General features: G+C 40.5%; 1 protein-coding gene across 1 annotated transcript in view; it reads right to left on the reverse strand.

The window, feature by feature from the left end:
- Window positions 1-13261, reverse strand: part of Rasa2 (RAS p21 protein activator 2) — a 107828-nt gene that overhangs the window by 26823 nt on the left and 67744 nt on the right. Inside the window, exon 16 of the mRNA XM_057767331.1 lies at window positions 8019-8102. Within this exon, the coding sequence (XP_057623314.1) occupies window positions 8019-8102 (84 nt within the window). The remainder of the gene's footprint in view (window positions 1-8018; window positions 8103-13261) is intronic.

Below are 13261 nucleotides of genomic sequence, written 5' to 3' on the forward strand. Positions count from 1 at the left end.
ATCACCCACAATTGGTAAGTGATCTATCTTGGTCGGTGGTTGGTGTAACTGCTTCCTTGAGTCTCTGGTACTCTTTGGAGGTGGAGGTACCCACCCTGCTCTAGACCCTTTCATTTGGGTGAGGCTTTGTTTCTGAGCTTGGTTTTCAAAAGCCCCAGTACCAGGAACTGAGTCTCTTAGCCCTGACCCGTTGAATGTGGTGATGTCCCACTGAGCGAACGCCTTGTGTCTTCCTCATTCCTCATTCAGTTCTCCGAGACATGGGGAGACCCTAGACTTCAGGTTTAGGACCTTCCTCTCTTCCTCACCCACGGAAATGTCATCATCCATACCTTTTGGCTCCCCCTTGGGAAGCCCTTTAGAAAATCCCCAGCCTCTCCACCTGGCATCCACCCGAAGGGCCCCAAATTTATTTGCTTTTGTAATCAAATCTGGCCTCAATATCCCTTATATAATCAATCCAAATGTGACTAGTTAGCAGCACCCTAGATTCCAATATTAATCTGGACCTTTACAAATACTGCAAGTGTTTGGGGCGGTGTGAAGGAAGAGGTCCCCTATTTCCCATTTCTTAGTCCTAAGCCTGTTTTTTTTGGTCTGGTTTTCCCCCAATCCCCACACTGTGTAAATGTCCTATCTTTAAGTTACCATTGACGGATCCATAAGTTTGTTGCAAAGTATAGTCTGAGCCCGACCTAGCAGGAGGGGGAGAAAGCAAAGGAATAGGCCAGCCCCAGCATGCACATGCCCCTTGCTCGCTGGTGGTCTCTATGCTTCCCCTTGCAGAGTCCTCTACTAAGGTATGTAAGGATCATTTGTTTCTGCTGGCTTCTGCCACCCACAGAATTTGATTCTAAATCCTCGAGTCTGATTCCTTAGCTGCTGCTTTCCTTTACCTGCTTTCTAACCATTTGTTTCTTGTCTCTCTGGGCTCTGACCTGCTATGCCCTCCATGTGGGCACCCACATATCTATCTCCCTGGCTCCTGTAGCCTGCCTGCTACGCCTCTGGCCCACGTGTAAAAAAAAAAAATCTTGCCGGGTGGTGGTGGCGCACGCCTTTAATCCCAGCACTCGGGAGGCAGAGGCAGGCGGATCTCTGTGAGTTCGAGACCAGCCTGGTCTACAAGAGCTAGTTCCAGGACAGGCTCCAAAACCACAGAGAAACCCTGTCTCGAACCCCCCCCCCCCAAAAAAAAAAATCTTCTCCTGCTACCTACTCTGTCACTTTGTGCTTTTCTGGGACTGTACATTGTGAGTTTCCTTGTCTCCCACTAGGAGCTTCCTGCTAAGTCCTGCAGCCTCCTTAAGTCCTTCTGAGCATCTGCAACATAGTCCCTCCTGGAAGTCCTGCAGCTTCTCTACACCTGGGTGGAGTTTCTCTTATCCCTCTGTGTCCCTTAACTACTCCTCTCCCTGTCTATGTCGTAAGTGTCTCTGGATCCTAGAGCCTGCTATGACTTTCCATTTGTCTCTCTTGGCTCTGGGCTACTACATCCTCTGGGTCTCTCTACCAAAGACTCAGGTTCCCCTTCCCCTGCTCTCTCCTGGCTTCCACCTGTAGTCCTGCAGCTTCTGCTCCCTCAACTCCCTCACAGAGCGTATAGAAATTCCCTCAGAGAAATTTTTTTTGCAATCCTTTCTCCTTGACACAGTTTGGCCTCAGAACAGTTTAGTGACCAAAAATTCGGTGCACTTGATTTCTAAACTCTCACAAATAGTAACAACTGCTATTGCACAAACTAATGACCCCCAAATATATTCTATCTAAGCTGGTTCCACTCTACACTTTCTCTACTTCCCACTCCTAAAACTCTTTTATCTCTATGATTTCTCTGTGCTCTGCTCTAAAAAAAAAAACTCTTAAGACTATGCTATAAATTCTATCAAGATTTGTAAGTTCATTGGATACAGTTTAATAAGATCTGTAACAAAATATGGCTTTAAAAACTTATAACTCTTTGCACATGTAATCTTAATTGCTGAAGCATATTTTACATTATTAACTCTTGTTCTGGATATGTGTATGTGTGTATGTAACTTACATAAAATTCTTTATGTGTATGCAACTCAGATTTAACTCTTATTTTAAAAAAATGAGAGTTTCCTACTAGAAAAACATGTTTGTAAATAGCAACCATGTTGCTCTCCTCCATCTTGGCTATGTCCTCATCAAGATATAAGCAGTCACATGGCTGGCAGCCATCTTCACTAGGGTTAAAGAGTACGTGCCACGTGACTTTCCCACCATCTTAAGATGGCCATGTGGCACAGAACCATCAACTGAGCTCTCTTGAGAGATCTAAATTTTCCCCATTTACAAACAGATCTAAGTTTCAGGTTTTCTTTTTTTTTAAAGAGTAGACAAGTTTCAGTTTCTTAAACAAAGGGCTATTAATCAATCAACACCCCCAGACAGCAGGAACAAGAGTGAGAACACATAAGTCAGCCCCACACTATTACAAGACAGTGACCCAAACAGGACAGTTCCCGTAATGCCCTGAAAGGAGCCCAGACTTGCCCAAATATGTTCAAAGAAAAAAACCAGAAACTCAGCTTATCAAAAATGTACTAATATAACTGCTGCCTGCTTAACCAGTTATATTTGAGATGGCCTGTTTTTAAAATTCCCCTGTGCTTAAAAGGAGCCAGCACGCTCCTCCCAGGGCTCTCAGGGTCGCCGCCATCTGCACGGGTGGATGACCCTACATATGATGGTAAATAGACGCTTTTTGCTCTTGCATTCTATTTGAGCCTGGGGTCTTCTTCCTTCAGTGTTTTCTTGGACCCCCACACTCTGCTTATCATTGTATCTCCTTTTTAGACTGAGGAAGCAACAACAAGTCTCCAAAATATTTTGGGATTAGTATGGATTTTTACAAAATGATAAAAATTTAAGGTTTGATTTTCTAAAACATTCTATATATGTGATTCAACTCTGGTTTAGAATATACTGTATAAAATAATAAAATTTTAAAATTATAAAGGTCTACTCAGGTTAGCAAAAGCTGATTTAACATGTATCCTAACTATTTATGTCTTGGCTAGCTGTTCAATACCAAGCTTCTAGAAAGTTAAGCAACATGTTTGATGAAAAAGGCAAATTTAATTAATAAGATTTATAAATTCCTAAGATAATAAGTTTTCTATACCCTGATAATAGGTTTCTCTACCAACACAGTAAGCTAGATCAAGCCGAACTGAAAAAGTAAAAGAACAGGTTTATTTGAGCAAAGCAACTCCCTGGTGAGTTCTCCAGTTCCAGAGATCAAGGCAGGAGAAGTCACACCCGAACTAAAGCAGGGAGGTTATATAGCTGTAGGCAAGGGGTGATGCCATACCCACAACAAGCTGGGTTTGTGCCCAAGTATGATTAATGATTTAGGTGGGACTTGGGCTGCTAGCTTCCTTCCAGTGATACAGAGAAGTGCCAGTTCCTGCCAGCAGCCCTAAGATCTCCAAAGAAGATGATGGGGCACAGAAGATCACCTGCAGCTTGCTTTAAATGTGGCAAAACTGACCACTGAGTGGAAAACTATCCTTCACCTTGCCTGCTGCCAGACCTCCCCCATCCAAACTATGAACAAGCAGGACACTGCAGAGTTGGCTGCCCTGCTTTGCCTGGATAAACTAGACCAGTCAGTCCCACAAATTCCTCCTCCACAGGAAAATTTGTTGGATCTTCTGGGCCTGGAAGCCTCAGACTGACACTGCCCTGGGATCTCTGCCCCCAATGGAATCAAGACCATGGAGGAACATGGCAGTAAGACTCTGGCATTTTTAATAAATTTGGGAACTGCTTATACTTCCTGCTTACTCTGGTGAAAGTTATCCTTCTCAAATCTCTGATGTTAACAGCAGCAACCAAGGCTTCAGCTGCCTTCTCAGTTCTCTTCATATGCAAAAAATCAAGCTTCTGACCTCACTTTCCTAGAGCTACTAGGAGGTCTAAGAGGTCTAGGCAGACTCAGAAAATAGATACACTCACAAAACAGATTTCAATGTAACTTTTTACTATTCCTTTATTTAAAGCACTCACTTTACAATGACTGTTCATGGTAAACAATGACTGTTCATGGTAAATGACTGGATAGAAAAAAGTGCAAAGTTTATGTAAGGTCTGAGGATATGAAAGCTTATGCTGTAAAGGTCTAAAAAATGTTTTTAAGATAGGTAAATGCAAGTTATAAAGGTATAAGAAAGTGTTTTAAGGTGTGTAAATGCAATTTGTATAAGAAAGTGATTTAAGGTATATGTAAAAATGAAAAATGTTTTAGATTTCTTTCCCTCTCTATGCTATTGTTATATTAAAACTTTAAAAATTCAGAGTTTTACCATCAACCAACGGAGTTCTGATAAGCTACTGATCCAGCTCTGGTCAGCATTGACTACTCTTATCATAGTTACAAGCTCAAGTTTTTAAACTTGTTCTGGTTGTTTTCTAAGAATAGACTTAAAAGTGCTTCTCACTGTGCTAAAAACATCCTGTCCAATCTATACATCCAGCCCTCTGGAAACTGTTAATTCTTTCAACCTAGAATCATCCTTGGATTCCCAAGAATCTACCATGACGCAAAGCATGAGTCTACTAACCATTTCTACAATGTGAATTTCAGTACATTTAAGTGGTAATGCAACATATCTAACTTATCTCTTTTTGTAAGGTTAAAAAAAGTTCTTTTATGCTGGGCAGTGGTGGCGCATGCCTTTAATCCCAGCACTCGCGAGGCAGAGGCAGGAGGATCTCTGAGAGAGTTCGAGGCCAGCCTGGTCTACAGAGCTAGTTCCAGGACAGGCTCCAAAGCCACAGAGAAACCCTGTTTCGAAAAACCAAAAAAAAAAAAAAGAAAAAGAACAAAAAAAAGAAAAAGAACAAAACAAAACAACAACAACAGAAAAACACCCCCCCCCCAAATTCTTGTAAACTTCAGGGAATTGACTTGAATCCACCTCTCAAGGTCAAATGGACTTCAGATAAGTATTGCCAATCAAAACTGCCTGTTTCCCCTCCTGCCTATTCTGCTTATTTTTGAGGGTGGGATCTCTCCCACTTTCCATGGGCCTAAAAGCTTCAAATGTAAACCTAAGAAAAACAATTTCCCCTTAACTCCTTAATTTTAACTTCTGTCCCTAATATATCTGTTTCAGCAGGCTTCCAATCGCTTAAAGACTTTAAACTGCTCCAATGTAGCGTGCAGGTCCCAGCCCCAGATGGCCTTGCAGAGACTGGACAGCCAGTGAAACGTGTTTTCTGCATTCTAGCCTTCTTAAATTCCCAAGGCTGTCAACGTACCCAGACAACAGGAAGCAGTCTGAAGAGCCTGGCGCCCTCACTCCCACCTCACCAGTCTCCCTATCCTATTTGTCTTATAGAATAAATAAAAGGAAGGAATGGTAGGAACTACCCACATTCCAGACCCAAGCTCCTCCTGCCTTTTTTTTTTATATATTAAAGAAGCTGTTTGTAATTCTTTGCTTTAGAGATTACAACACATACAAGTGAATTTTATCAAAATACAGCACATTTCTTCTACTATATTCATAAAAATCAATTCCTATGTAAACAGTACTGAAAATCAACTAAAATGAGTTAAAATTTACAAAGGGTTGTTAAAGGGTTTCAATCAAAATTATGAAAACTATATAATACCCAATTGATAACAGCCTGAAAGAAGTGCAATCTCTGAGTTCAAATGTTTTAAAAGTGCTGACTATTCTGACTAGAATGGAAATGCTTCAACTCACTCTGTAAAAATAATGCAGGTGCTGTTTTAGCTAGTCCTAGATTCTCAACTAAGTCAAAGTTGAAGAAAAAAGCATATCACATTAAAAATACCCAAATTATGCATATCAGAAATTTAAAAATGAATCTGAGAAATGAATATATTGCTCTAATAAAAGTTTTCAGACTAGCCTCAACTAAAAACAGTTGCTGGTCTCCTATGGCACTTTCCTCTGGTCCAAATAACCATGCATTACTTCTTACCCCTGCATGTCATTTGAATTTTATTTGATTACATAAAACAAAAGCAAATAAAATTAATGGTTTGGATAAACAAAATTAGTAACTTCTATCATCAAATACTTGTTACAGTAACTAGGAACAAAGGCAGTTGGTGGTAAACACTATTACACTGTACACTTAGAAACCCTTTAGACTCTCAAGTGTGGAGTTCACATTTAACGTTACCTGTCCTCCCTGCCTTTAATGACTCAGTGCCAACACTACATCATCACTAAAGGCCAAGGCGGCATATCAATTTCCACAGCACTACTGTATGTTTAGATCTCTTGCCCCCCAGTCCTAACCTGCACTATCATGGTCTGCTCTCTTTCTCGTCTGTGAGGTTTGCTGTTCGGTGTGATCTTTGTGGCAATTCTTGGCCCTCTGATTACTGCAAAACATTTACAGTAGTAGTGAGGACTGAACCTAAGGTCTGAGGTATAAGAGGTAGGTAAGGGTTCTGCCACTGAGCTATAGCCCAGTACTTCAATGTCCAGTTTCATGGGAAAGGAAGAAAGCAGGCAGGGAAAGACAAAACCCTCAGAGATGAGGGACAGTGAATAGGGAAGGCACTAATGTCAGAGTGAGGCCTAGGTCACAGCGGCTGTCTGTGCCCATGTCACCAACCAAACAGGAATGGGCCCAGATATGTGTATCACAAATGACTTCAGCCGGTTTCCCTATACAACCTGGAACGTAAACATACTGTACTGTGGAGAGATGAAGCTGTGTTAATGTGTATTAATGACAAGAGCATGGCCATGTCAAGAACTCTAGTGCCTCAGACATCTGAAAATGGCAAAGCCTTCTGATCCCAACTACTAGTGTTTAGGATTGCCTGACCTTTACCTAAAACTAGAAACTACCAAATACAACTTCCCACCTACTAACTAACCAGTAAACTAAGTCTAGCCGTCATTATGTATGGCACAAAAGGAAGGGGTAAGCTAGTCTCCATGGGAGATCTCTGTAGTCTCCAGCAGTAAACTTCCTGGAGAAGGAAGCTGTACTTCCAGAGTACTTTCCACCAAGGGACAGACCTCTGCCCCCCCGCCCCCGCCCCCAGTAAGTCAAGGAACCCAGAATGTTCCAGGTCATGGCTACCAGGCACTAGTGTTTGGTCTTTAGCCTTCCCCACACTGCACATGGTGCATTAAGCCCCTCCCTGAATGTGACCAGGCTTGGTTCAATTTTATTGTTTCCAGCTGCTGAAAACCAAAGGTACCTCATGCTGGGCCAGTTACTGGGTGTCAGCAAAGACTATTCTTTGGTAGAGCCAGTGACCACAGTTACTCTATCAATCAGACCACGGCTTTTATCTCCTCTTTACTGAATACTCTTGATGAGAAAGGGACAGGAGCAATGAAGGTCCCTCAAAGCTCCTGACACAGCCATGAACATGGTACTCACTGGCCTTTTTTCCTCATGGATCTCAAACTAAGTAAAAACTCAGGATAGCAGTTGCAGAAGCAAATGACAGAAATATTCTCAGCACTGGGTGCTGGGCATTTCAAAATACTAAGTTATTATCAGTAAATGTTTAATTTGTTGTACCAATTTTATATATCTGTATACTAAGGTTGCATAAACATTCCTTGGGTAAAAAGCTTCATGAGTGGAGAAGTTCATAAAGCCCTGGAATAGAGCACTAGGAAATGACAGGCCTGTATTTTGGAGCGAATGACCAAGCTAATCACATATTTCCATTAGTTATTCAGCTTGGAGCTGAAGACTTCTTCCAAAGCTGTCAGGTGACTATGGCATGGACCATCAGGTAACTCAACACTGCCTGTGTCTTTTCTTCCTAACTGCTCTCTCCCTACCTTGGATACATCAAGGTAAGGACCACCATTTCCTCTAATACGTGACTACACAGGACACTCACTAACACTTCCTGCATCTGAACATGTATTCTCTTCAGTTTTATCTTTAATATGGAAGGAGGAAAGTGAAGGAATCTTATAGTATAATAAAATTTATTAAGTATGAAAGAAGGAAAAATATTATAGACTCACCTTTCTTCTGGATAGACTTTCCCAGTTTCCCAAAGTCTGTATGGTTTTTGAGATGAGAGTTAATGTTCTAATGGTCTGTGTATCCTAGAAAATGACCAAAATTCTTGTTAATTTTTCAAGAAGTAGAATTTATATAAAAAGCAGAATGAAGTGAATGGACTATAATGGCTCTAAAATAGTAGTTAAAAAACTCAAACCTGGATAGTTCAAATGAGGCCAAAGCTAGGATAACTTACTGAACTTAGGGGTTAAAGAGACTAAAGAAGTTGGTGGTGTAGGTCTGTGATCCCAACTACTTGGGAGGCTCAGGCAGGAAGATCACAAACTCCAGTCCTGTTTAAGCTACAAAGCGAAGAGAAGTTCAGTCTAAACAACTTAATGATTGCCTTGTCTCAAAAAGTAAAATGAGGGCTGCGGGTACAGCTCAGTGGGAGAGGCCTTAGATTCCATCTTCAGTACCATTAAAAAATAAAGACAGATTAAAGATTTAATGACTTGACTTGTTCCCTTTGAAAGACACAATTTAATCAACTGCATCTAAAGGTTTTTATATGGTCTACAAGACTGGATCACACTATAATTTTTATTCATTTTTGGCAGATCAACGTTATTTACTTTTTTCTACCATATAACTTAAAATAGGTATTCCCAATTTTCTGTGCTCAGTCCACTTCTAAGCATATCTGAAGAACATAAATGGCTTTTGCCATCAACTGTTTCCACTATTGGGGGTGGAGGGAGAATCCAGATTCATACTAGGCTGACACAGGATCTTACCACAGGGTAACTGTTTGGGTTTCATGCTACCTTTCATATCTATCTACCAGACAGAAGTAAATAAAATGGATAAGAACAGAGTTCTCAATCTCTTTTTTCCTTTCTTTTTCTTTTTTGGTCTTTAAAGACAGCTACACAAAGCTCTGTGTAGCTCTGGCTGTCCTGGAACTAGTTCTGTAGACCAGGCTAGCCTCAGAGGTCTGCTTGCCTCCCGAGTGCTGGGATTAAAGGTGTGTGCCACCACTGCCCTGCGATCGTTTCCTTTTAAACTGAGGTATAATTTATATTTCATTTAGTGACTTGATCTGCTCTTATGTGTACAGCCTGATAGACTCTTACTAATCTCCATTTTTATATAACCAACTATCCTACCACAGTAAACTATATTGTCAAAAAACATAACTAGGAAAATTAAGTTAAGGAGACATTAAGGACAATGCTCCCACCCAACACTGAAAATAGGCAATCAACATTGTGAGGAAGAAACAACCAAGACATGAAGAAATCTGAAGAAGTAATAAATATCTGGTATATGATCAATACAATATGTTTGGAAAAAGTTATAAAGTATAGTCATCCAGAAAATATTTTAGATGGAGCATCCAAGATTCCATTTTATCTCTAAGAGGCCCCTACTACATAACACTCTTAAAAGTTTTTTTTCCTTTGGTTTTTTGAGACAGGGTTTCTCTGTGTAACAGTCCTAGCTGTCCTGGAACTAGCTCTTGTAGACCAGGCTAGCCTCGAACTCACAGAGATTCGCTTGCCTCTGCCTCCCAAGTGCTGGGATTAAAGGCATGCACAAGAATTTACTGTTTAATTTGGGGGGGGGGGGGTGTTTTGAAACAGGGTTTTTCTGAGTAGACCAGGCTGGCCTCTAACTCAGAGATCTGACTTATCTGGGATTAAAGGCGTGCACTACCACCACCCCGCTTAAATTTGGCTTTTAAATTCAGTGTTATAGGTCATTTTTTCTTGAACTATCAAAAGGGAACAATATACACTTTACTGAATTCCAGGCTACCACAAGCTTTAGACCCACACAGCCATGGCTACTATTCTACAATCATGTCATTCAGATGCTCTGAGTCCCTGGTACTGGTTATACAGAGACTGCAACAACATTCTCCCATCACTGTATACTATACCTAGGGCCCTCATCACCTAGCATCCAGTACACAACACTGTAACATTTCCTAAATTCAACTAAATGTTGAATTTTTCAATTCAAAATAACTTAGCATGCATCTCTTTTTTTCTCTCTTATGTCAACTTACGGAACTGGTACCATCTGACTGTATTTGGTCTATAACAAATGTTTGCTCTAATATTTTAAAAGAGCAGCGGTTCTGTACTCATTACCTTTTCTTTCTTTCTTTTTTTAATATTTATTTATTTATTATGTATACAATATTCTGTCTGTGTGTATGCCTGAAGGCCAGAAGAGGGCACCAGACCTCATTACAGATGGTTGTGAGCCACCATGTGGTTGCTGGGAATTGAACTCAGGACTTTTGGAGGAGCAGGCAATGCTCTTAACTCCTGAGCCATCTCTCCAGCCCCTCATTACCTTTTCTAAAGATGTTCTTCTAAATCCTATGGAAGTCTGATCTGGAGGCAGCAAAGCATCCCCCCTCCCCCCGCAGCCCCTGTATTTAAATAATGAATCCTGTTAAAAAGAAAAAAAAAAAGACTCAACTTGATGAGCTCCTTCTCTGAACTACCATCTTCATTAATTAAACACTCACTAAGCTGTGACTGTCCTAGAGACTGCCGGAAGCTCTGGGTACACATACATGGAAAAGGTCCCACATTGCCCCTGAGGTACTGACAGTCTATGTGCAAAGGTTATACACAGATGTTATTAGAACAGAATATAAAAATGCCATGACAGAGTGCACAGAGTATTACAGATATATATGAGGGACATAAAACAAAACTAACAGGTTAAAGAAGGTCTTGGGAGGGTCTTAAAAGGGGTTATCAAGGAGAGAATAAGAGATAAGTATAATGGAAATAGTTCATTTTTTCCTTTATGAAACTTCAATGGCAGTTTACCAGATCAGTGTTCATATAATCTGTATTTTTAAAAGAAAAAAAAAAAAAACAATTGCCAAGGCAATTCAAGTAAAGATTTCCTTTCTTTCATTCTTCTGTTGGTACTAGACATTGGATGCAGGGTCTCACAAATGTTTGGTAAATGCCTTACCACTGAGCTATATAGTCTCAGTCCTTAGTCTATCTCAGTATTTATATTTTAAAATTTTATAAACTTTTTAAAGATTGTGGGGTTTGAAAGAAAATGGCCCCCAAAGGGAGTGGCACTATTAGGAGGTGTACCCTTTTTGGAGGAAGCTTGTCACTGTGGGGGCAGGCTTTGAGGTCCTTGTGCTCAAGCTTCCCTCAGTGTGACAGTCAGTTGACTTCCTGTTGCCCCCGAGTCAAGATGGATTCTCAGCTCCAGCGCTACATCTGCCTGCATGCTGCCAGGCTCCCCATCATCAGCTACTCCAATTAAATGGTTTACTTTTCAAGAGTTGCCATGGAAATGTCTCTTCACAGCAATAACAATCCTAAGACAGAAAATCTATTTTTTTTAAGTGCATGTGTATCTGTGTGTGGGCACAACGGTGAAGGTGCAGAGAATTCAGAAGGTTTAGATCCCTTAGAGCTGGAGTTATGGGTGGCTGTGAGCTGCCTGACAAGGGTGCTGGGATGTGTTCTCTGCAAGAGCAGTATGCCTTCTTAACTTCTAAGTCATCTCTCCAGCTCCTCCATATTTTGAAACTAGTGTTCTCAAAAACAGTTACTTGTTAGCACATGCATGTGCACATGCACACCTTCTTGAATCTGTCTTTTAGCAAGAACAGCTCATATCCAGTGTCCTTGTTATGATTATTTAGCTTCCTGTTCCTTAATCTACTCTTTCTTGTCTACTCTAAAACTAGCTTCTATAGTTAAGTTTCTCAAAATTCAAAGAATTTCTAAATGTAAAACTTAGTAACAACTGATATCAGCTCTGCTCCTGAATTAATTTGTAACTTTCAATACATGACAATATCATCATTACTCCCAGTTTTCTGAGATTACTCTGCATTCTCAGCTTGTATAATAGCATCTACTACTACTTCTTACTTGGTTCTAATTAAGTGCTACCTTTAAATTTATGCAAGTAGTTCTAGATTAATGGAAGGCAGCTATGCTTATCCCTACATCACCAATACTAAATAATGTCATGTGTTTTCTCTATTCCCGCTACTTCAAACGTTCTTTAAAATGAAGGGTTATAATTTAAGACCTGCTGCAGATGCTGAGGGGGTGGGGGAGGGACACACAACAAAAAGGGACCAAAAGAAAAGATGAAAAAGTTGGAATAATAAAACTGCATGAAAAGTGACCTAAAGGTGTTTGTAGTTAGAGGGATTTTATTTAAACATTTGATCTAGGAATTCCAAGTCTGGATACAAGGCAGAGTCACAAGTTCAGAAATGGGAGTTCTGTTTATATACAAAATTTTGCTGGCAAGATTCCACTGCCTCAGGTCTTTATAGCTTTAATTAACACACCCTCCGTGAACAAAAGGACACAGGTCACACAGAACATCTATTTTCTGCCATTGCTGTGTGGCTCTACTCAGCTAACACTGTGAGGCTACCCAAGGGACGCATGGGCATTCGGATCCAGTTCAGCTGGAAAGCCTACAGGCCCTCCCTACACTGCATTACCTGATAGAGCAAGAGTACATAAAGGTAGAGAATGTCAAGATCTGCCGCATCTCCAGCACTAAGCACTGTGACAGTGGCTGTTCTAAGGGTCTCAATATCAGTCTGCTTACAGGCTGTGGAGACTGAACCTAGTTCCATTTGAAGTCAATTCAAATTGGGTAGGATCCAATCATAATGCCTTAGTAATGTGAGCCTAGAGAAGTTATTGCATGGAGATTTCCTTACCTGTACACGGAGCTAATAAAATAATTTACTCCTACAGTGACTAGGATGACCTAAACGAGTTAAACACATGAAGTGATTAAAACAAAGCTTAGTACAGAGTAATCACTAAATGTTTCCTATTATCTGTTATACAAATCAGCTCCTACAGCATCAAGAGTATAAAGTATTTAGAATAAAAAAAGCTAAAGAATGACTAAAATATGCTGTATGCAGAAGGATAAGTTATGTAGAAATATTAAGAAGTATACATACAAAGATTTAAATTTAGCTGAGTAGAAATACTATTACAGGTTAAGGTCAATTTGGGCTATGTAGTAAGTTTCTGTCTCAAAATATAAAAATAAAAAATAAATTGTTTTAGTAAGCCAGGAAAAGGTCTGCCAACAGCTAGCAAAAACCACTACTACAAACCACTACCACCACCCTGTAACTAAGGGCAATGGCCCTTGTGTCATGGGAACTACAGGAGAGAACAGCAGAGGAAACCCTGGGGCAGCTCCCTTCTGCTCATCAGTG

Source organism: Chionomys nivalis, chromosome 4 (assembly GCF_950005125.1).
Source record: "Chionomys nivalis chromosome 4, mChiNiv1.1, whole genome shotgun sequence".
NCBI classification, from domain to species: Eukaryota; Metazoa; Chordata; class Mammalia; order Rodentia; family Cricetidae; genus Chionomys; species Chionomys nivalis.